At 32.1% G+C, this 25434-nt stretch overlaps 3 protein-coding genes and 1 long non-coding RNA gene across 5 annotated transcripts; 3 read left to right on the top strand and 1 right to left on the bottom strand.

The window, feature by feature from the left end:
* The first annotated feature begins 336 nt into the window (after window positions 1-336).
* Window positions 337-1761, top strand: LOC148201116 (NAC domain-containing protein 83-like). The gene is made up of 3 exons (XM_088112510.1): window positions 337-878; window positions 962-1212; window positions 1305-1761. Exons 1-3 carry the CDS (start codon window positions 698-700, stop codon window positions 1569-1571), a joined length of 699 nt encoding a protein of 232 aa, XP_087968636.1. The 5' UTR covers window positions 337-697; the 3' UTR covers window positions 1572-1761.
* A 1452-nt stretch (window positions 1762-3213) lies between these two features.
* Window positions 3214-8519, bottom strand: LOC148201115 (uncharacterized). Its single transcript, XR_015785879.1, has 2 exons — window positions 8289-8519; window positions 3214-3546 (listed from the first exon to the last, which is right to left on the bottom strand). It is a non-coding gene; the product is annotated as an uncharacterized LOC148201115 (long non-coding RNA).
* An 8083-nt stretch (window positions 8520-16602) lies between these two features.
* Window positions 16603-22093, top strand: LOC124849205 (pyruvate dehydrogenase E1 component subunit beta, mitochondrial). 2 transcript variants are annotated; one of them, XM_088113838.1, is made up of 15 exons: window positions 16603-16727; window positions 16958-16995; window positions 17077-17136; window positions 17219-17299; window positions 17411-17437; window positions 17527-17589; window positions 18524-18610; window positions 20001-20126; window positions 20278-20411; window positions 20549-20621; window positions 20740-20805; window positions 20938-20976; window positions 21070-21194; window positions 21277-21391; window positions 21624-22093. In XM_088113838.1, the coding sequence occupies exons 2-15, from the start codon at window positions 16972-16974 to the stop codon at window positions 21690-21692; spliced, it is 1089 nt and encodes a 362-aa protein (XP_087969964.1). In that variant the 5' UTR covers window positions 16603-16727; window positions 16958-16971; the 3' UTR covers window positions 21693-22093. The 2 variants fall into 2 exon arrangements, with proteins under 2 accessions (XP_087969964.1, XP_087969966.1); XM_088113840.1 differs by having other exon boundaries at window positions 16628-16727; window positions 16912-16995.
* A 2117-nt stretch (window positions 22094-24210) lies between these two features.
* LOC124849245 (uncharacterized protein At2g33490-like) lies at window positions 24211-25409 on the top strand. The gene is made up of 5 exons (XM_088114421.1): window positions 24211-24568; window positions 24700-24772; window positions 24868-24945; window positions 25045-25106; window positions 25194-25409. Exons 1-5 carry the CDS (start codon window positions 24437-24439, stop codon window positions 25368-25370), a joined length of 522 nt encoding a protein of 173 aa, XP_087970547.1. The 5' UTR covers window positions 24211-24436; the 3' UTR covers window positions 25371-25409.
* The last annotated feature ends 25 nt before the right edge of the window (window positions 25410-25434 follow it).

Raw genomic sequence — 25434 nt, 5'->3', positions numbered from 1 at the left:
GCACCTCTTCATTTCACTTCAGTAAAACCACCCAAATCAAAATTTAGTAAACTCAAAGACAAATTTTGTTTCCAAGAAAAAATGGAGAACTTGTTTTGTTTTATCCAAGGAAGGGACCGAAGAGTGCTTTTTTTGGATAAACCAAACGGAATTCTCCTCCAATCTAATTCCAAGTTCCAATCACAACACAAGGAACAAAGAGGTCGACGGAACTAGGCTTTGTTTTCTTATTAGCAGCAGCAGCCACTCTGGTCTGGACTAACAACTTTTCTCACGAACAAACCAAAATAATAATAATATTAATAATAATAATAATAATAAAACCTTAAACCACAGTTAATATAACGTCAAAGTAAAAGAAAGGTTGAGTCTGGTTTACGCAAAATGTGTCGTCTTATTCTTCTCCTTCCTTCCTGTCAGACCCATTTCTATAAAAGAAGCCACACTGCATCTTACTCCATACCCTTTTGCTTTCTTTATCCAATAATAATAACCCCCTTTTCCCTCCTTTTTCTTCTTTCCTTTCCCCTTCTTCTTCAGCCCCTTTCTTTATTTTCCTCAACGCTTTAATGGACTTATAAGAACCCCCACGAGTGCTTCAATTCTCACCCACCCAACTTCCCTGCTCTGCTCTAGTCGGACACATAAAACTATTCTTACTATATTCATATACAGAGAAGAAGTAGGGCGTGGTCGAATGGAGAAACTGAATTTTGTGAAGAATGGGGAGCTCAGATTGCCTCCGGGCTTCCGTTTCCACCCAACCGACGAGGAATTGGTTGTGCAATACTTAAAGCGCAAGGTTTTCTCCTTCCCTTTGCCAGCCTCCGTCATTCCTGAGTTTGATGTTTGCAAGTCTGATCCTTGGGATTTGCCAGGTTTCCATAATTCCCTTCTTCCCCTCTCTCATCTTCTTAACTAATTAAGTCTAATTGCAATGCCTTGTGGATGGTGTGTTTAGGTGATTTAGAGAAAGAGAGGTACTTCTTCAGCACCAAAGAGCCCAAATATCCTAACGGGAACCGCTCCAACAGAGCCACCGGTTCAGGTTACTGGAAGGCCACTGGGTTGGACAAACAAATTTTAACTTCAAAAGGGAACCAAGTAGTGGGAATGAAGAAGACACTTGTTTTCTACAGAGGAAAGCCACCTCATGGATCCAGAACCGATTGGATCATGCATGAGTATCGCCTCCTTAACCCTCCGTCTCAGGTCAGGATTCAGAGAGAGCAAATTAACTCCCAATTATCCTCGCGCACGCATTAATTATTCATACAATATTTTTGGTTTGTTTGTGTGTTCAGGTTCCCATGGAAAACTGGGTTCTGTGTCGCATATTTTTGAAGAGGAGAAGTGGTTGTAGAAACAGGGAGGAGAAGGAGATGGAGAGTTTGAGAGGTAGAGTGGATAACCGGAAGGTGAGGAAGTTGAAGATGGTGTTTTATGACTTTTTGGCGCAGAACAAGACTGATTGCTCATCTTCTGCCGGCAGTGGAATTACCCATGAATCAGATGAGAATGAAGAGAGTAGTAGCTCCAACACCTTCCCTTATGTTAGAAGAAAACCTTGAGTCCCTTCACTTATTTCTAGCACTACTACTTGTTTTACAACCATCTCAGATCAACCTAAGCTCTGCCTCTTTCTTTTATTGTCTTTCCCTGTAATTATCTTTTCATTTTCAACCGGCACTAAGGGTAGTCTATGTCTGGAGAGTATGCTACTAAAACTAGTGTGTAATCCAGTTCTTATTTTTACTTCAATCTGTTCTTACTTTTACTTTCAATCTCTAACGCACTTCACCATGCAAATGCAAATGCAATGCTACTTAAAAGTTACATATTTTCAGTCCTCAAGGAAATGCTTCCAAAGAGCAGAACAAAATCACAGTTTTCTTCACAAAATTTTAAAAATAAATACGTAATAATATATAATATTATACGTGTAAAGATTTGGTTATTTCTAGAATGAGAAAAGATAAAGTAGTAACACTTATTAATAAAAAAAATCAATATTTCAATACATGTATGTGTATGTAATAATGTTATACTAAACGTTCATTCTTTTTTTTTTTTAATTAAAAACTATTCATTTGTTCTATTAAAAGAGGACTTGAATTCTAGAGGCAATGTTATCATGATCATTGAATTTATGTTTTAGTATATAATCATTGGCTCATGAGTTAACTGAATAAATAAAGAAAAATGAATGATAGTTAGATATCATATTAAAAAAGATTAGGCAAAACTAAATAAGAAAATTACAAAAATTGTTGGTCTGAAAATGTAATGGCAAGTTCATTTATATATTTTTTTAATTGTATCAAAAGTTTTTTCCTCTAATTTTAAATGCCTTAAAACAATTTTAGAAGTTTACTAAATAAAAACAAAGAAAAATTATAGAAAAAAATGTTATATTAATTCTTGTTTTATAATTAAAACTTAGTTCTTTACTAATTATATGTGCGTTTGTTAGTTACAACTTAATTACCATGTTTTGTTCAACTACTTTTAATTAATATTGGAAGTATTTTATAATTATAAGTATTCTATTCACATTCATCTTAATAAGAAAACATTACACTTTCTATTATATATAAATAGATAGTTTAAAGATAAAAGTAAGTAAAAATATAAGCTTTTAGAAGAGATAGTGAAAATATTTTAAGAATGATAGGGTCCTGACTACCATTTTTCACATAAACAAATTTAAAAAAAAAATACTACACTCTAACATTAATCTTATTTAAAATTTTCATATCTTTATAAGCTAAATAGTATTTTCATATTTACAAATAAAATGAGCTAAATAAATATAAAATTACCACCTATATTAAATAAATATTAAAAGTTAAATATTTAATTAACAATAAAAAAACAATTACTAATTAAGTTACTAAAATTATAATAGTTAACCATAATTTTTTCTTAACTTTTAAAAGCTTTTTTTAATGACATTAGGTGGAACATTTCATTTTTTTTTTCATAATTGTAGTCTATTATTTAGCATACATTTAGGGGTATATAAAAAGATAGAGTCTAATGAGTGCCTGATAACCCAGGAAAAAAAAACAAGTGGGGATGACTTGTCTAACTCAAGAGTCGCCATAACTTGTCCCACTTAGTCAGGCCAACCCGGTATTATCAAAAAACTAAATGTAAGAAACTCGCTTTCGTCTAGTTCGGCATACTAGTATGCCAATCCGACAATTCAAATGTATGAACATGTTTTGATATATTATGGAAAACTCAAATGTGGAAAAAAATGTTATAGTCAAATACGTGATAAATTATTCAAATGCACCCCGACATCAATCTGTTAAGGGTGTTCCTCCCTGCACCTCACCTGTTTCATCCTGCACATCCCAATTGACAGATATGTCCTTCATTTAATAAAATATGAAAAAGGTGATGATGGTTTAATGATTTTTTAATCACCAACAACCCTTAATCTTGTCCTGTAAATTGTATTATAACATCTGCATGCATCCATCTGAGTTCTCCTCTGTTAACCACATGTATTATAAGCTTTTGCATGCACCCATCTCACTGTTAATCAATAAAATAAAATATAAGCAAAATGACTAATTTTACCCTATTTTTAACGTTGCTATTCTTAAATTATTTTTCATACAAATTATATTGATTACATTGTTTTTATTAATTAAAGTTGTTTACACACACGTGTGTGTATATATATATATATATATATATATATATATATATATATATATATATATATATATATATATATATATATATATTTGAAAACCAATATTTGATTTTTCTGTAATGACCGGAGTAATTTAATTAGGTAGATCAGCGAAGGAAGCTTATTATGAAATTTAATCTCTTTCTCACTCTTCTTTCTCTATGTTGCCATGACCTAATCGAAACAATCCCTCTGTCCTCTTCCTAATTTTCCCTTCCAAGTTGAAACCAATGTATGGAAGTATTCGAAGCCAACACCCTAAAAGCACACCCTTTTCCTACAAAACGACTGCGCTTTGGTCGTCGTCTCCACCGAGGCATGTTATTCGCTCACTGCCTCTACTCTTCAAATATTATTCACCATCGTACTTGCATCCAATAGAGACATTGACTTCGTGCTTGTTCTGGAAGTGGAACACTCTAGGCGAGACTCGCATTTCCAACTACGGCAACCGCATAACCGCACTTCCAAGTGCGACACATACTAAACCGCACTTCCAACTGCGGCGAGACCATAACCGCATTGGTCTCCAACTTCGTCCCTGCCACATATCTTCGTCCCTACCACAAATCCATCATCCATCCACAATACAATCCCACAAATGTCTCTTAATCACACAACACACAACACTCGAAGGACGAAAGTTCTGTGGGAATGAAGGGAGGAGGAGAGGAGGGAGAGAAAGGGAAGAGGAAAAAGGGGTGCAGGGTTTGGTATGAAATGTGAAAGAGAAAATTGGTTTTTTCAAAATGACTCAAACAAAAATAAAGCAATTAAAGGTTCTGCCAAAGGTTCTCCTCTTCTGACAGGGGCACTGTTGTAAAAATAAAAAAAAAAGAGGGAGGTGCAAAACGAGATACCTGAGGTGTAGGGAGAATCACTCATATGTTAACCTGTCTGCTAGTCTTGCCTAAACTCATTTCGACCCGACAGCCTGTCATGTCGAATTATAAAAGTGAACTCATTATTAAGTGATAGACCAACTTAGTCTGACTTATTTTTTATGAGACAAAGTCAGATCAGACTTAAACGGGACAGGTTGGCCCGTTTTGCCACCCTACATACATCTTAACAATGACAATGAATAAATTTAAAATAATATATAATAAATATATTAAAAAAATGACCCAAAAATTTAAAAATGGAGTGAAAGAATATCGAAACTAAATGAAATAAGAGTGGAATGTGAACTTTTTGAAGCAGGTTATGCCTACTAACTTATCTTGTCCTGTCATTACCTTATGAAGTCTGCGAGTTAACATATTCAATTTGTCGTTTCACTTTTTCTATCGATTTAATTTAACATAGTGACCTATATAAGCTGAACCTTTTATTCCTAAAATATTTTATAGTAATAAGAAATAAACAAACTTAGTTTAAGAGCACTTTCAATTTAAAAAATGAATCTGAGCTCTTAGTTTCTGCATTATATTTTAAAGGTTTAGAATATTATAAAGTAGATTATAACGCTTTCACGTGGATCAATATCTTATCCTTTAAGATTAATGAGTTTTTAAATCTTGTCTCTGAGAATTCATCTAGAACCATGGTTATCATGTTTGTGTTTCTTCTATGCTCATGTATGTGTTCTTACCCCTTGGGAATCTATCCAAAATCTTCATACTGTATGAGATTAGAAGATTAGTGTATTCTACTATAATCTTTTGAGGCTCGTTGTTAACAGTTTGGAATTTTTCAAACAATTCGTTTCAATACAATTCTTCCTGTGTTTTGAAATTGGTGGGTTTTCTCAATTAAACATAGTTTGTGCCTTCATGGATTATTCTTACAGCATCACATAATTGTGTTGCTTTTGTACCCATGATATTTATTGTATTCAAATTTAGGTAAAATACAATTTATAATATTTTCAGCCTAAGCTCTTTGTGTTTAATTTTCCTCGTCTAACTTATTTGAACACAAGACAGAATAAAATAGGCCAACAATAAATTATTAGAACATTTACTTTAGTTTACTTGTTGGACAATGCATCAATGGTTCACATCCTCTGAAACATCAAATGAAACATACATCTATTTAGAGGAATATATCGTCTAAAAAGATGAACGCAACTGTTTGGATTTTAAAATAATATTTTATTTGTTAACACATATAGTTACTTACTGTGAATTAACTTTCGAACAAAAGTCAAGTAAAATTCTTCTTAAATCATTGTTTTTAAAATTTAACTTCTATCGTTAGACCTAAAACTGTATATAAAGTCACATCCTAATTCCACATCAGCCAATCATGATAAAGACAAATTTATTTGGACATATATAATATAGGACCCCTTTACTTAGTAATTCTATCATTTAATCACAGTTCTAATTATTTAAAAGTGTTAGCCGTCGAACACTTACAGAAGGAAAAATACTAGTTCATCAACTGCGATTGTTAAGAACTTCTGTATTGTCAGCATGTTTTTTATTCAAGCAAAAAAATAGTATATTTTTTAAAAAAATTTAAGTTCGATTTTGAAATTCAGATGCATATTTGCCGTCTAACTACATTTCAAAAAATTAAACTTTGCCTAATGTACGAGATTTCTCTCACTTTAATTAACTCTATATTACGAAAGATGATGCTATCATTACACTCTTTTATCTGGAAGTAATATTTTGAAGGACTCAAAATTATCAAGGGAACTGACTATAAGAAGAACGAAATTCACTTTTTCACAAGTCCCTATAAATATATCTAATATACTAAAAGAGTGCTAGGAAGAAATGTTAAAAGTGTGTTTGGTAACATTCTTTGGTTCATTAAACTAGAGAAGACTATAAAAGTTGAGCCGTAGGAACAAAAAGATGAATTAAGAATGAAAGAAATAAAAAAGAATTGATTGGCGAGCGGAGTTTGTTGTTAATAAGGGTATTAGAGTTCTTCACGTCACCTTTTCTATTTAAGTTTCATTTTCATGGAGAAAATAAAGGATGACAAAGAGTGTTGTGTGAATTGCTGACTTAGTAAGAACAATGCAAACTTTTGTCAATCACGTGGGTAGCCTATCATGGTCACACATGACCCGACCCATTCACTCCAATCCAAGCTAAACTTGGTAGTAGGCTCACCTGATTAGGTCAATCAGGTTAAGAAGGTTTCCTATTAATTATTATTTTTCATTCAAAAACTGTCTTTCACAAAAGGCAACATGTCCATCCATCAATTGTGACTATGTCTATTAATGTTGTTTGCCTGTAGGGTTTTACAAGGTTTGCTTAGTACAATTGCAACAAACAAGACGTGTCCATTTCTTACTTCTTCTCCTAACCAAATAAATCTAAGTCATGGGCCCCAATTCCCAAAAGAGATCCAAAGTCCTATTCTCCACCAAGGCAAAAATGGATTAAAATTGTGAGTGACTCAGTACATGCTCAACTCGAGTTGAGATATAAATAAAATAAAATAAACATGAATCAAACTGAAGTAACTCAGGTTCGTCGAATTCAAACTCAAATGAAAATAAACTGTTACTAATCCCTAACAATAGTCTTTTATTATAATTATTTACTATAAGTCAATACTTTGATCTTTTGATCTTCTTTAACATTAAAATCATGCTAATAGTGTTAAATTATTTGAATAGGATTTCATTGTTTGTCTAATTGTATGTATTATACTTACTATTTTTATAATAGTATTTTCTAATTTTAGTTGATGTTTGATGAAATAATTAAATACCTTAATTATACTTTTATAAACAGATATATCAGATCAATCAACTTTGCTTCTATCATATAAAATCAAATTGACAGAAAAAAACAAAGCGCGTACCCACTAATAAAAAGGAATCAGTTCATTTGGCTTGCATCACATTGACGTCAAAAAGCCAATTCCATTTCAGCCCTACTACAAGTTCACGGGCCATAAATTAAGGCCGCCCACAACACTACGGCCCAAAACACAATTCTCCCTCCTTTACCACGGTTAGCTAACCTATATTGACAATTTTCTTCACAACTTCTTAAAAAGGGTCTTCACCTAGAATGTACAGTACCAAATCTCATCGATCATGATAACTAAATTAATAAGAACTCGTTTGTTTGAAAAAAAATGAGATAGAGCACCTCTTGAACAAGTTTTCACGAAACGATTAAGAGCTCTATGGAATAAGTTAAAAAATGCTTATGGTTTGCCTATAGAAATTAGATAAAGAAAAAAGAGTTTATAGGGAGGTTATATAGAAAACAAAAAGAGAGTGGCATTATTGTGCAATTATTAGGTAAGAACAGTCCATAAAAGAAAATTAAAATAACAGTGAAGAGCATGTAACAAGAGTATGGCAGGCACGGCATAGTGAGATTGATAAGAGATAGAATTCAAGCATAGAATATGAAAGCAATCTGTAAAAGTAAAGATGGAGTAGGATGTTTGGGGGTTACAAATTGGATTTGAAGAAAAAATGGAGAAAGTAATTGAATGGTCCCGCAATGATGCAAGAGATGATTGAGAGCATGCCTTGAAGACAGCTTCATTCTTGAAATGGATTTCAGAAGAAGAGAATAGAGATGTGATTGTCGAAGAAGAAGAAGAAACCCTAAAAAGGAGGAATAGAGAGATAGAGAGAGATCGGAACCTGCCAAACGCGGAGGAGGCGCTTCTCAGCATTGGCTTCTTCACGATCTCCATCACCCGCGTCCACCACAGTGCACCACCCATCCTTATATAACAAATATCTCTTTCTTTCCGTTGCCCAGCCACCACCACCTCCACCCCTTTTTCTCATTTCCAATTTGGGCTCAACTTTTCAATTTTTTGGGTTTCTTTCTCTCTATCCATTTCTATTTCCACTATCACATTTTACTATTTCCACCCTTCCAATTTTGTTATTCTCTGTCTCTTGTATTCTTTTATCCTAATAATCTAATTTTACCTAATAGTTAAAACCGTATTTATAGCAAAAAACAGATTGGGATAATTATAGATAGATTTCATTTTTAATACAACAAGAAAAAAGAAAACTACACTTTCAGTACAACAACTCTTTAATTTTATTAGTTTTTGTATTCAAACAAAATCGAGGAATCATAGTTTTTGTACTAAAATAATAATTTTTTTATTACTAAAAATAAAATATATCTATACTCACCATACTAAACCAATTATTTATCTGAAAAAAAAATATCAATAAACTTAAATGTAAATCATATAAATCAAAGTTGATAATGAAGACATAAACATGTGTTTGAAACCTATGATTAAGTACTCGAAAAAATTAATATGTTAATATAATTAAAGTAATTAAAAGATAAGAAAAAGAACAACTTCCTGATCAGATATTGAAGATAAAACAAAAACCAAATATTGATACATTAAAAAACAATCTAAACACATGATCATATTAGCATATGAAATATAATAATAACTTATTTTTAGTTGCACTTGTCATACCGCTGAGAATAGCTATTGCATTATTTCTTACATTTTCATACTTATAAAGATCTTAAATCCTTTCATTTGTTTGTCTCAAATTCACAAAAACGAGTTAATATAAGCATTTCCACAAAATCTGAGTAAAAGTAACACAACAATTTAATTACTTCACTATATATTTGTAAAACAGAATAAACCTTTTGTAAATAATCCTAAATTATCAAATTTCAATAAAATGCAAGAATCACAGACTATATTCAAAGATAGTTAATATGTCCCCTCTTACCTTTTGCTTTAATTTTACAAAAAGACTTTAAACTCTTATATTTGAGTTCTCTAATTAAACCAGCCACAAAAGTCCTAGCAAATATAACAATCATGTTAATATATTACTAAAATATTTTTAAAACAAAATAAGTTTATATTAAAAAAAGTTAGAACCATGCAATTTTAAAGGAGTACAAGAAATATAAGTTGTATTAAAAGAAAATTAGTACTTAAGTTTCATTCAGACATTTCAAAAAAATCTTTAATTATAGATAAAAACTTACTATAAAAATAAATTCATCAGTAAAATAATATTTATCAGTAAATTTTATTAACAAAAGTAAATTTGTTTATAAATAAAAACTTAAATTATCAATGAAAAACATTTATCAATAAATTATGTAAATTATCGAGAAATTTTTTCATTGATAAATTATGTTAGTAAAAGAACGTTACATTTTTCGCTATAATTCATTCTAACATTATTAATAAATTCGTTGATAATTGAATTTCTTAAATATTGGTAAAAATCAATTGAATAAAGAAAATCTTATTTATTGATGAAAAATTCCACTGAGAAATTAGGTGTCAAATTTATCTTTCAATATGATTAAATATGTTTATAAATTAGTTCATTAATATTGTCAATAATTTATTTTTTTATAAAATTATATTTTTGATTACTAAAAAAATTGTCAATAAATCTGTTAGTAAAAAAAACAAGAAAAAGAAAAAGAAAAAAATAAATTCACTTTTCCAATGAATTTGATGAATATGTTTATAAATTATTATATTAAAACTTGTTGGTAAAATAAAATTTTGATTTTCATAAAATAAATCCGTAAGTAATTTACAATTGTTATTATTAATGAATTATCTTATTTGTAAATTCAGTTGATAAAAAAAAGATACACTTTCAATTTTGATATGTGGCAAATTTTATTAATAAATTCGTCAATAATTGAATTTCTTAAAATTCACTACTAAATTTTTTTGGATGAATTGATCGATAAATAAGAGGCTAAATTTTCCATTCAAACTAACAAAATATATTTATAAATTAAATTTTTAAAATCTATTAGAATAATAAAATTTTCATTAACTTAAAAATTAATGGAAAAATAAATAAAGAGAATAAGAAGAAAAGAAAAAAAAAGAGAGAATAAATATATCAATAAATTTTATTTACCAACAATTATCCAATGAATTTTTTGTTAATCTATTAATAAAATTTAGCAATAAACATTTGATAAATAAATATTTTACTTATAATAATTATGATTAACCAACTAATTTTAAGCGTTAACAACGAAATATTATTATTGATAGTTTTTTTTAATAAGATCATAAACTTTTACATTTGGTTCAATCTTCTTAATATCATCACATATATGTTTTAGTCTCAAACTTACAAGTTAATATAAACGCTGTTACCAAAGTCTAAACAAATACAACAAAAATTATATATATATAATATTGAAAATGATATCTACGTTTAAAAAAGTCTAAGATATGTTACTCGGTAAGACCTATGAAAAATATTTACCTTAATAGTAAATTTTATTACTAGTAGTAATAAATTTTTCTTTATAAATGGAAAATATAATTAATAAGTTTATGTAAAAATAAATTGTGGAAAGCTAAATAAGAAATTTTGGTAGCTTAAATGGTAGAAAATTGTGGTGATTTCAAGAATATAGGTTCAAACTCTTTTCTACCTTTTTGTTTTAAAAAAAAAAAAACAAATGGACAAATAAACTTTCGGTGATTGAAATAGCAAAACACCAAAACATCTTTCGGTGATTGAAATGATAATATATATATATATATATATATATATATATATATATATATATATAACACCAAATAGTACTAGAATCTTGGCCTATAAATACCAAGCAAGGGGATGGGATTTTGCACCAAAAAGTAGAGAGGAATTATAAGCTTTCTATGTCTGGAATAGAGATAGGAGAACTAACATTTCTAAGCTTTTATATTATGATTTAGTATTGTTTTATTACTATTCATGTCTTGAAATTATGTGTGAATATTGTTAATGAAAAACATAGGTGTTTGTTGTATTGAATTTTTGTGTTAATATTATATGTTGTTGTTTTGAATCTGTAAATAAGAAATTTGTTAAAAACTAGTTGAGGAACACTTTGGCTAAGGAAAGACTTGGTACATAAGTTGTCCATTGTGACACACCTCTCTTTCCTGGAAATCTACTCGATAGGTTTTTAACTTAAATCCTATTGAACATATTAAGTACTGTTAAACTATTATGCAATATACTCAATTGATATAAAATATGTGCTGGATTCATCTTTCTGGAAGGATAAGAAGATGTCTAACCGGCTATGCCAGATTCAACTTCTTAGTTCCCCAAAACATTTATATATTAAGGTTATATTTGTGATGGTAGGATAGAGGAATCTTAAAAATCGGAGTTTATACATCCCTGATCATAGAGCAACCCTGGTCAAATCCAGTAAGTTGTGAGTAGTCATATGTACTGGTGTTTGTGGTGAGTTTGATTCGTCAAACATTTGATTCTTCTCCGGTGACCATTTATAGTGATATTTTATTATTGTTAATTTATTTTGTGATATATTCATTTTGTATCATTTATGTGATGATTGTATTTTATTATATTGGATTTGAATTTATGCATCTGAACATGATATGAGTATTATGGGGAGATTTTGTAATGGTATAATATGAGTTGAGGAATATGAGCATGATATGAGTCTCGTGGAAAGATTTTGTAATGATATGGTATTAGTGTATATGTTGATGCTGAGGGTCCTGTTGTTGGAGGTTATCCTGATACTCTAATAACCATCCACTCTCAGGTAGAGAATGATGAATTATGTGGTGAGAGGGGCAGGAGGTTCTGGTCTATGTGCCGATTTTGGACATAGTGTTGAGGACTAACCTTGTGGATGGTATGGAGTATTTTGAAAGTGTATTTGTAAGAAGAAGTAGAAGTCATCACAAGTGCATAACCTCCAGTGACCGCTCATCAACGTATCATCCGGATGAGTGTCTATTGGGTATTGTGGAATGAGTGTTTATTGGATATTGTGGAATGAGTGTATATTGGGTATTGTGGAATGAGTGTTTATTGGGTATTGTGGAATGAGTGTCTATTGGGTATCGTGGAATGAGTGTCTATTGGGTATTATGGAATGAGTGTCTATTGGATATTGTGGGATGAATGTCTATTGGGTATTGTGGGATTATTGTCTATTGGGTATTGTGGGATGAGTGTCTATTGGGTATTGGGATGAGTGTCTATTAGGGATTGTGGTATGATGGGATGAGTATCTATGGTGCGATTGAATTGTGGTATGATGGGATGAGTATGTGTGGTGCAATTGTTGTATGATGGTATGAGAGTGTCTGATATAATTATTATATGATGTTTGTTGAGTGTATCAAAGTAATTATACATGTTTTATAAATGATTTGTTGCATGTTAGTTCTACTTGTGTTTTTGTAATGTTACAAGTAAATGTTGTAGTAAATATTTGGAATGAGTTTGATGGTTTATAATTACTTACATGCTTAAGAATATAAATATAAAAACACAATTTCGTTAAAAATATTATTTTATACATGTGTTAGAATGACAAACTCTATTAAAAAATAACTAGTACGTTAGTTTTCAACTTTTTACATTAATTTCATAAAGATCTTAAGGTTAATACACACATCACCAAAAAACGTGATAGTAAAAACAACAACATAAAAGCATTATTAATACATTTTAAAAATAAAATAAACTTATATGAAAAAAAATTAAAAACCATCTAATTAAAAAAATGATAGAATAACAAATTGTATTAAAAAAAATATTATGTTAACTCTTGTTTTTTTTTCCTTTAATCTCATTATAACCCTAAACTCTTATATTTGCTTCAATATCTAGATGACAGAAAATAATCCGTATAAACACCAACACAAAAGTCATTAAGACATTTTTAAAACAAAATTAGATATATATTAAAAAATTTATCTTTGTAATGAAATAGAGTGGCTACCACCAAAATCTGAGTAAATATACTTAATGTATTTAAGACATAATCATAACATTTTATATAACTTGTATTTAAAATAGAAGGTTTAATACATATTTTGGTTCCTGGATTTGTAGGATGTGTTCAAAGTTGTCCTCCTTTTTTTCAAAAGTTCACAACCGTCCTATATTTTGCAAAAACAGTTTAAGTGAATCCTTTTTGCTTACGGCGTTAGAAAACTAACGGCAGGTTGCTCTCCTGGCAAAAATTAAATGACTTGTCCAATTAGTTGGCAAGCTCAGCCAATAAGACACTGGCACATAGCAATCTCATTTTCACTCAAAAGCTTTATCACACTTCTTCATCTTCTTGAATCGCACGCTGCTTCCCAAACCCTAATCCCCTTTTCCCCTTTCTGTGTTCAACGTTGAGGTTCTGAGATATGAGGTTCTCTCCACTGCTACGCTGCTCCCCATCTCCCTGCCCTTTCGCACGATCACCACGCACTCGCTCACGTTCACTCTCATCGCACCCAGGGCGCGGTAAAGGAGTGTGGTGTAGGTAGCCATGTTGGTGAGGGCATTAAAACAATTTCAATCAATACAATCTTTACGCATATACGAGAAAGAGAAGAGTATTACAAGATCTGGAAATATACAGTGGCACAAGATTTGAGGAAATACAGTATTACAAGATCTGAAAATATACAATGACACAAGTTCCCTTTTCCAAATTTAAATTCAATCTCAACCTTGCTTTAATCATGTGCCATTGAGATGAACTGAAACTATATCAGATTAACAAAAAGGGAAAGTCGGGGAGGACCGCTTCCACTCTGGCAATTGCAGCTCTGCCTGCGTTTATGTCTCTCTCCTCCCTCAACACTTCCTTGTGCCTCTTCTCTTTCACAACCTCTTAACTAAATTTGAAAATTAAGTAAATAATTTCCTTTTAAAAGGCAGTTTTGTTCTGACGAGGTGAGGTGGAGGGCGCAGAGGTAGGAAGAAATGGTGGAGTTTGAGGAAGTGGAGAGAAAAAGTTTTTTCACTAGATAAAGGTTTTCAGAGGAGGAGAAGGAGGAAGCTGCAGAAGAGTACGGGAAGTGCAAAACAATGCCACATAATAAGAAATTGTACAGCTCATTCAGGTTTCGCCAGGAAGACAACTCTGCCGTTAATTTTTTTAACGCCGTAATCAAAAAGGACTAATGTGAACCGTATAGGACGGTTGTGAACTTTTGAAAAAAAGGAGGACAACTTTGAACACATCCTACAAATCCAGGGACCAAAATAGGTATTAAACCAAAATAGAATGAGCACTTAAACAACTTAATGAAAAATAATATTGCTGCAAAAATCAAGGTAGACATATAAAAAGTACGACCACATAAATCAAAATAAACTTGTTATTAATTGTATTTAAAACAAAATAAGGATATTTCATTCAGCTTATATAAAATAGAGTAAACGCATAAATAACCCAATGAAAAATACTGTCATAAAAATCAAGGTAGATGCACAAACCTTGCAACCCAAATGATCATGTAAATAGATTATTGAGCATATATTTAAAATAGGATGAAAATATAAGCACTCAATGAAAAATATCACCATATAAATTAAAATAAACCCACAAACACTATATTAGTATCACAGAAAGAACCTTCGAAAAAAAAAAGATAAAACAGTTAGTAATGAAGAAAATTCAGCAATGATGTAAGCATATTTACATTAGGGTAAGAATAATCCAATATTTTTTTATAAATATTAAAAGAACAATAAAAATTTTAGTATGACCTTGCACTCTTACACCTCAGTTTCTAACACACAAAAGTAGGTTAATATAAATACTAATAAAAAAATTACAAGTAAAAACAATAAATATTGTCCATAGCGTGCTGTAATAAAATTGATGTATATGTTTTGAAGCTTGATTGCATTGTTATAATATGAAAGCTCTAGTAAGTTTTTTTAATGAGTTTCACAGTTGCTAATTATTATACAAGCTTAACAATATAAATATAAAATATTCACATATTGCATAAATTTATATAAAATTATTATTTTACATGTGTTGAAATAACAATTTGTATTCAAACATAGATAATATGTTAAGGTTTTACTTTTGCTTTAATGTTACAAATATCTTAAAGGGTTAAATATGTTTTTAGTCCCTAAACTATTGACCGTTTCTGGTTTTCGTCCCTCTTTCAAACTAAGGTACAATTTGGTCCTCATTATTTAGAAAAACGTTCGTTTTAATTATCAAAATTTTGTTTTTAGTCCTCGTTTTAGTCCTCAAAAAGTTTGTTTTTTCGACTAAAACGAACGTTTTTTAAAGATTGAGGACCAAATTGTACCTTAGTTTGGAAGAGGGATGAAAACCAGAAACGATCAATAGTTTAGGGACTAAAAAGATATTTAACCCTATCTTAAATACATGTTCTTTAGTAGAGATTGCATTGGAAATATACAAATTTATAAGAAATATATGAATTATTTAAGTTATTTTTTTTATTATATATGTATACACTTATAAACAATAAGTATATAAAGTAATAGAAAAATTACCTGGTTCATGAAAAAACAAATAACAAATATTAATTAATAAATTATAAAAAAATAAGTATTTAATAAAATAAAATATTTTATTAGAGACTCGTATTAAAATATTCAAATTTACCAAATATTTAAAACTTAATATTCTCGATATTAAAAGTGGAATATTTTAAAGTACAAAAGTAATTGATTTAGTTGGAAAAATATATTATCAAGAATTTTGTTTTAATTATTAATGTGAAGTTTACAAGTGTTGTTTATGGAACGGGGTTGTTGTGCGTGAGGGAGGATGAACAGCAGCAGCCTGTGCCTGCCTCACCAACCTACCTCGCTCAACCCATGTGGTTGGCGAGTATATTAATTTTTATAATTAAGGTTTTTCTTTGGTTGATCTTTTTTAGTTAATACTTTAAAAGATAATTTGTAAGGGCATTTAAAAGCATTATTCTAAAATTATACAAACAAATCTCAATGGGACAAAAACTGTTAAATTTTTTTAAAAAGTGGAAGAATGTAATATTGGATTTTTAGTAAATATAATTTCTTTATCAGTATCATTTTCTACTTTGAGAAATTTCCTTATTCTAAATTATTTTACGATATTCAAATAAAACCGAGTTTGAATAATAAATAAAAAAAGAAAAGTGTAACGATAAATAAATAATTATATTGAAAAGAATAAGAAAGGAGGAAGGGCAAGAGAAAAAGGGTGTGTGGGGGTTGTTTGGTTTGGTTCATACTCGTTTGTGTGGGTATCGTTAGGCTAGTGACGATCGGATCCAGCTACAGTTACAGGTGCGGCTTCTTCTTCATCTTCTTCTGCATCCTCTTCCAGATCTTTCTTTGAATCCTCACACGCGCCTCTTACTTAGTTCTAGGGTCGTTGTTTCCGCCATAGATGTTTGTTCATATCTGCTTCTCGCGCATTTTGTCGATTAATTTTTTAGTTTTTAATATAAAAAATGAAATTCGTTGATAGGTTACGACTTTTTGTGACTTTCTTGTTTTTGTTTGCTTGATTGAAGATCAAAGAAGCAAGATGTTCGGTGTAATAAAGCACAAGGTAAGATTTCTTTCTGATTGCAATTGCATTTCACTCTGCTTCATACGATGAACACAACAGAACGCACACTCTTTTTTGCAGACTCAGAGCATTCGCCCTGCCTTCTCCGCTATCAGACAATTTTCTTCTGCCGCCAAAGAGGTTCGTATTATTGATCTCATCTAATCTCTTATTAGATATCAACCGAACCCTCCGTTTCTCAGATTCACGTCTTTCGCTGCAGATCACTGTTCGAGAGGCTCTCAACACCGCACTCGATGAGGAAATGTCAGCTGATCCTAAAGTCTTCTTGATGGGTGAAGAGGTCATCCATTTGTATTCTATTCTATTCTCTTTTACATTTTTTTTAATTCTTTTTCGCCTTTGCCCTCTTCTCTTAAGTTTGGTCCTTCATTTTCCTTCTGATTAAGTGCAGGTTGGGGAATATCAGGGTGCATACAAGGTTAGTTTACTTGTCTTGCCAACCTCTGGATTTACCAATTCGATACCAATTTGTATTACCTATTAACTTTCTTTCTTCTTTCATTTTAGATATCCAAGGGGCTGCTCGAGAAGTATGGCCCTGAGAGGGTTCTCGATACCCCAATCACTGAGGTCATTTTCCTTGCGCACATTTCGTATCTCTTTCATACTTCATACTTATCCACCCATTTGGTTTGCAACTTATTTACCATCTCCTTCCGTCCCTCCCTTCAATTCGTTACACTGCTTCACTGTCTTTACTTTTAGGTAACAATGGTTGCAAATTGGACACATTTGGTACTTCTTGAGGCTCTAACCCTATCCCAGTTTTAGTCTATTAGATCTAGTACCATTCAAGAAAGAAAAAAAAATCGCAGTGAGAAATTCATAAGTATTCAATTTTTGGTTAAAAACCCATATTTAATTATAAAACAAATGATGAACTCAAACTATACATTAAGCCGACCCTTTAATGTTATTTGTTGCCATTCTTCATTTTCTGAATTACCAAGATGCTGGCATGACTAACCCAAGCACAATGTTATCAGTTAGAGTTTGTGATAAAGCACATGTGTTTCACCTTGAATCTTCTCTAAATGAAATTTGTAATATTTTGGCATCTAACCAGTTTTGAATTTCTCTCTGAACTTGCCAAGGTCCAACTTTAATATGTTCAAAGAGTCATTAGTGGAATCAACCTATAAAAGAAACAAATTGAAGCTTTAGTAACATGATGATGGCTTCGGGATTCATTCCATGGAATTAGAATGGGATGTTATTTTTGGCTTTTGTGTTCTTCATGTGTGCCGCTTTTCACTTTTTGTAACAGATTGCTTATTGAACATGAAAATTGATCTTTTCAGCTCCTCGCCATAACATTGTACTCTAATATCTGTGTTTGAATACTGTTTTCAATACCATGGTTGGCTCTCCATCTTAAAAATGAGATTAACAGACTGTCTTTTATGAATTGAACTTAACTGCCGATCCCTGCCCAAAAAAGAACAGGATTTATACACGGTTGCATGTGTTGGATTTACATAATTTTTTGTGAAATATAATACAGGCTGGGTTTGCTGGTATTGGAGTTGGTGCTGCTTACTATGGTCTAAGGCCTGTTGTGGAGTTTATGACTTTTAACTTCTCCATGCAGGTAGGATTATATCTTTATTGCATCATTTCTTTGTTAAATTTAGTGTGGAGTTAAGTGTTACATTTCTTACAGAGTCAACACTTAGTTTATGCAAGTGTGTGTGTGTGTGTGTGTGTATTAAAGTTATGTGAACCTGGCTGTACATGAAGATGATTAGATAACATTGTATGAGTTTTCTCTTTAGTGATAGGAATAACTGAGTTGACTTTTTCAATACACGATGATTGATTCCTCAAGGATAAATGTCGACTTGCCTGTAAGGCTGTGTTAATAATCAGGATATAGGTGTGCCTACCCAACTCAAAAATGCTTTGCACAAGAGTATATAAGATAAATGATATAATTAATTTCTAGTAGACATATAAGTGGTCAAAAAATAAAAATTACTCTGTAAAAGGCATAGTCATCATTCATAAATAGATGTCATGATGATAGTCCCAAAATATTATCATTATTTTCTTAGGCATAATTTTTAATAATTAATAAGTTATTGGCAACAAAGGATCTTAAGGACGAAAAGAGTATCGTGCCAAACCTTGACAAGTTTGAGCCTCTGATGTGTTGGAGGGATGACATCATGTGGGTTCTGAAGTGCAACCTAGTCAACACAGAAAGGAGAGAACATCAAAGCAAAAATGAGTTGTCCAAGTGTGCACCGAGGTGACAAGAATGGATAATAGTCAACACCAGCAGGTTGCTGGAAAACAACAGCAAACAATGGATAATAGCCAATCTCAAACTAGAGGGGGCGGGGATGTGAAAAACAATGCATGCTAGTAAATGGCATACAACTAGAGGAGTCACATGACAAATCACCAATAGTGATCAAGATTTTACATGCTTTGGGCTTGTGATTGTTGCTCTATGAAAACCTGAAGTAATTCTCTGTGCATTGCAGGGATGACTTACTTAATGCTTTTAATGTTCTGTGTCTGACTACCCTGTTAAAGATATAAACCTAAGGATTTGTTGTTGGGCAAAGCTGCGGATCTCAGTATTCAAAAGAGGGATTCAGTTTATTGTTAACAGTGCCAATCATATTTGACTTTAAAAATAAGCAATTCTGTAGTGTTTTAAAAAATAGTTTGAACATCACATCAATGCCATAGAAATCAATTTAGTTTATTAGATGACAAGCTTTTTTGCTGCAATTTGGTTACTTGACAATCCTCTGCGTGAAGTAGGCCTTGTGTTTGCTATCTTAATGTGGCCTCTGTAGCTTGAACATTGAATAATAATTAATTCTGGTGAATATTGTATCAACATGTGTAATTATGCTTAGTTTTTAGCCTCATTTCTCTGGTATCCAGCTGTGTCATCTTTGGTTTATTAGCTTGCTGATTAATTATTTAACTTCTATCCACTCATTGAATTTTAATTATTGTTGCAGGCAATAGACCATATTATTAATTCTGCCGCAAAATCCAATTACATGTCTGCTGGGCAAATATCTGTACCTATTGTTTTTAGAGGACCCAATGGTGCTGCCGCTGGGGTTGGTGCCCAGCATTCTCAAGTATGGTTCTACAAGCTGCTTTCTTTTATGTACAAACTTTATTTCACTATTTCGTTAAATTCTGCCTTGAATGTACTCTGCTTTAGAGCTGTGGAGAACTGATAAATACTTTAGATTTCATCTATGTATCTACAACTTTGCTTTCATGCAGTGTTATGCATCTTGGTATGCTTCATGCCCTGGGTTGAAAGTCCTGTCACCGTATTCATCTGAAGATGCACGTGGTTTGCTTAAAGCTGCTATAAGGGACCCCGATCCTGTTGTTTTTCTTGAAAATGAGTTGCTGTAAGTTTTGCTGCTTGATTCTCTCAACCCCACACAACCCCCTACCCGCAAAATAAGTTGCCATAGTTTTAACACCAGTTATTATTATTATTATTATTATTCCGAAGAATATTTAATTTGTACACTATGTCCCCTAGATATGGTGAGTCATTCCCTGTTTCGGCTGAAGCTCTTGATTCCAGTTTTTGCCTTCCCATAGGAAAAGCAAAGGTAGTTAATTATCTGTAGTGTACGAATCCTTGTTTCTAGAGCCATATTTAGTTATTTACTACACAATAATGCATTCTTACTGAATCCATGTTTGCTTCACGCATTTTATCACTATCAGATTGAGAGGGAAGGAAAAGATGTAACTATTACAGCTTATTCAAAAATGGTTGGCTATGCTCTCAAGGTTTGTTTACCGTGAGATCCTTTTGTGGTGTAGATATGAATATTTTGCTGTTCTAAAAAGTTTAAAATCTCTAACCCCTTCTGTACTACCAAAGTAGACAACATTCTTAAATATCTCTTCTTGGTGTTTTAGGCAGCTGAGACACTGGCTAAAGAAGGAATCAGCGCTGAGGTAAGATTTGCCAGAGTTAGTAATGAACTTTCCCTTCTTTCTGTAAAACTTCATTTGGGTGATGATAATGGTTAATGACCTTTATCCACATAGGTTATTAATTTGCGTTCAATCCGACCACTGGATCGATCAACGATCAATACTTCTGTCAGGAAAACCAACAGGCTAGTGACAGTTGAAGAAGGGTTTCCTCAGCATGGTGTTGGGGCTGAAATCTGGTTTGTCTCTTTGCATTGACTTTCTCTGTATCTTTCTGGTCAACTCTTGCCAATCATGTGAGTGTATACTTCTCTTGAGCAGCACATCTGTCATTGAGGAGAGTTTTGGTTATCTTGACGCACCGGTTGAGAGAATTGCTGGGGCTGATGTTCCTATGCCATACGCAGCAAACCTGGAGAGACTGGCTGTTCCGCAGGTAATGATTGTGGAATATTATTTGTTTCTTCTGAATGTGTCAACTTGTTTTGGAAGATCTGTTTTCTTTATTTTGATCCAGAAATGTATTTTTATTTTGAATGGGTGTAGTGATAGCCTGGACATGATGGTCTTGTGTGACACGAGTATTGATGCTAATTTGTTCAAGGTTTTGGTACAAGTGTATAGAGAATTTAAATCTGATTTGTTTTCTGGTTTATGTGGATGGACAGATTGAAGATATTGTTCGAGCTGCGAAGAGAGCATGCCACAGATCGGTGCCTTTGGCTGCAGCTGCTTGAAAGTTCTGGAAAACTTTCATGTCCTGATTAGTTCTTTGGTAATCCTTGATGTACCAAAAACAATTTTCCCCCAAATTTCCACCATAAAACAGCAGGAAGAAATTACAACCAAAGAATGCTGGTTTTAACTTGCGGGTTATGCTGGGCTTTGGTTAAAAAGTTCTGTTGTATATTCCTAATTTTCAGGACTCACAGATGCCATACATTTTTTCCCCATTCTCAGCCAGCATATATATGGGAGGAAGTGAAGTTTAATAACTTGGAAAACAATAACACCGGGCGGGAAGTCTTCTGTGTTTTGGTTTCTGATTGGCAATAACTAAGTAGTCAATTTTTTGAATACATTATCGAGTTTCTTTCCAGTGGACCAGTTCTATGCAAAAGATCTAGCTCTTATTTAATTCAATTCCATTTACTGCTTTAGTTACTTGGCAGGCTAGAGATATTTGATTTGACATGAGGTCCGTATCCTTGGGGAGAACAAGGTTATGGGTACTTGGTGTTGTGAATGGTGCTTGGTCTTAGTCACCGTGAACCCCCTAAAACTACTTATATAACTATCGATTTTCTCTGCCGTTCTTTCGGTTAGCAATACCCACGAAATCATATTGGCTGCTGTTAACGTCAGTCGAAGAAATTTCTCCATTTGCCATTTCCTCTTACTTTCTTTGCGAATGTTACCTTTTCCAGTTATCTTACCCATTGCGTAAACGATTTTAACTTATATCTATGGTAACTTTTCGCCGTGAATCATGTGTTGAGAAATCACTTGGACGTTGCTTTTTGATATAATTGTTTGTCAACTTCATTGAGTATCATGTCAATGTATTAACAATGGAAGATAATTTGGCAAATTTGATGTCGCAAACCTAATTATATGCTCTAAAATATGTCACTGACAATAGTAAATCATATTTGAGAGATCGTTTTGAAGGACAAAAGATGGGGTTAATTTTTTAAGTCGTACAAATATTATATAATTGGATAAATATTTAAAATGGAAGGAAAATATATTAACACTTTGTTTTTTTTTTTGTTTGTTCGAAGTTGTTATTTTCTGAATTTGAAAATGTAATGTTTTCTTCCCTTTTATTTTCATCCATAACTTTTCAGTTTTATTCTGTTTGCCGTTTTGACATGATAAAATGTTCTGTTCTTATTTTTGCTTTACTAGAATATTAATGCTGTATCTGGGTATGAAATCGTTATTTCGAACACAAATTCTCCTTTTCTTAGCCCTTAACTGAAAAAAGTAGTTTCAAATATAAACGATCGGTTCCTTAAGACCTCAATTAACATTTGTTTTATTATATTTAATAATCTTAAATCATTTAAGAGTTTGTATGAGTGATAATTTAAATATATTTTTTCTTTTAACTTTTTTATGTATTTAAAGACATGACAACAAAAGAATTTTAAAATTGAAGGTGAAGAATACCTCAATTCACATATACTGATTGTATTGTGTGTACTTGGGTTCGGAACAAAAATTTAAGTGATCATATGTTCATAAAAAATCTTTCATAAATTCCAAAATATGTTTTCTTAGTTCTTTTTGCATGTTATTTGTTTCCAATGCTTTTTTATAACAAAATCTCACAGAAAGCACAAAATGTCCTGAACGTAAAACTGGGGAGTTATACATAAAATCTAAGCTTTAATTACTAGAAAATAGCCGAGAATTACATGCAAAATATGCTCTGAAATGTAAACCATTATGTTCGATGTATGAAGTTGACTTCACTTTCGCAAAGCAAGTTATGATATCAAATTCGATTACATTATTCTTGGAGTGGAGTTAAAATGTGATAAATAATTTAGTTTTGCAGACAAATTGTATTTTAGAAGCTTCGGTGTCACTTTTTATATCTTCTGTGTACGAAGTATTTTAATTTAAAAAAAGTGTCTTTGTTTTAGTTAGGGAGCATAATTTTTAAAAATAGTTTGGCAGTTATTTTAAAAGTCAAAGTCGAAAAGCTTACATTTTGGAGAACAACATTTTGTATTGATTATTGTCTGGAGAAAAAAAAAATCGAAAAAATTGTATGCATGGAAGGTGTGGCCTTGACTTTTAACAAATGAACGAAAGTATTTTGAGTGAATAGTTTTATAGTATAATTCAATGATTAGAAGGATGGAGTAATGAGAAGCAGATAATTGAGAGAGGGAGGAAGAAGTGATTATAGAAGTGTAGGGAGGAACAACACATAGATCTGTGCAATGGGAGATATATTATCAAGGATGGAGTAATGACAAAAAGAGAATTGAGAGAGGGAGAAAGAAGTGATTATAGAAAATGTAAACACATATATTTCTATAATGGTTAGATATTGTTTATTTTCATTAAACAACATATTTTATCTATATATAAACTCATGTTTTTTTTTATATGCTAGAAAGAAGAAGGTTAAGAATAATTGGTTTATAGTGTAATATAATAGTAATGGTAAATAGAAATACAATATTATTAAAAATAAATAATAGTAGTAATTATAATAATAATATTAATAATAGAAATAATGAAAGGTTGGGGGTGGTGGAATTTGCGTGGGAGGAGTTGGTGGCGTAAGCAGAGGAAGCGGTTGAAGAAAGAAATGGTCTGATTGGGATGGGGAAGGGGATTTGACCACCTCCTCGTTGTCGTTGTTGGCGGCGATTTCCGTTTGCTATTCTTCACTCTAATCCCTCATTCGTTACGAACAAACAAAGCAAAAGTTATTAGAACAAACGATTGCAAGACATCGATGAAGAGCTCTCTGAAGAAATTGCGAGGTCTGGCGCTTCACAATCACAACCACAACCGCACTCGCAAGGATGACTCCTCCAACTTCATTCAGCCTCTGGGCCAGCTTGACGAGCTTGCTCGGGCCACCCAGGCACGCACGCACGCCTCGACATTCGCATTTCTCTTTCCATCTATGTTTCTTCAACATATCCTACCCTATCATACAATACATCTCTACTTTTAGGGTTTGACGGATGGAATTGATTTGGAATTGCTCTTCAGGATATGCAAGACATGAGGGACTGCTATGACACCTTGCTTTCCGCCGCCGCTGCAACCGCCAGTAGTGCCTATGGTAGGGTTGGGACGTTGGAATATCGTTCGTTCGTTCATTCTTTCTTTTCTTCACCTTTCATGCTTTTCATATCGTCTATTATTCTCTTCTTACAGAATTCTCTGAGTCCTTGCGAGACATGGGCTCTTGTCTTCTCGAGAAGACCGCTTTAAATGACCACGCAGATGAAACTGGCACTATACTCTTCTTTTACTTCTTCTTCCACTTCCGCACGCACTTCATCACCTTTTTCCTAACCCCTTCCTTTGTTTTTTTCCATTCTATTATTGCAGGAAAACTTCTCCTCACGCTTGGCAAAATTCAGTTCAAACTCCACAAACTAATAGATGACTACGTCACTTCCTAATCTTCTCTCTATTTCCATTTTATCTTTACTTCTTATTTTCTCTGCTTTTCATTACTCTTTTCTTTCCCATTCCAGCGTTCTCATATAATTCAGACAATTACCGTTCCCTCGGAGTCTCTCTTGAATGAACTTCGAATTGTTGAGGTTTCTAATTCTAATCTTTTTTATATCTCTATCTATTGCACTTACACAAACCTAGTCATGCATCACTCTCGTTCAACTTTCAGATTCAACTTTTTCTTATTGCAGTAACCTAAGAATACCTTTATTTTTGTATTCTGCATGGATGACCTTTTTGTAATTTTCATCATTTTTT

This window comes from Vigna umbellata, chromosome 4 (genome assembly GCF_029865625.1).
Source record: "Vigna umbellata cultivar VRB3 chromosome 4, Vumbellata_1.0, whole genome shotgun sequence".
Classification (NCBI taxonomy): domain Eukaryota; kingdom Viridiplantae; phylum Streptophyta; class Magnoliopsida; order Fabales; family Fabaceae; genus Vigna; species Vigna umbellata.
This window is presented reverse-complemented; position numbering and strand designations above follow the sequence as displayed.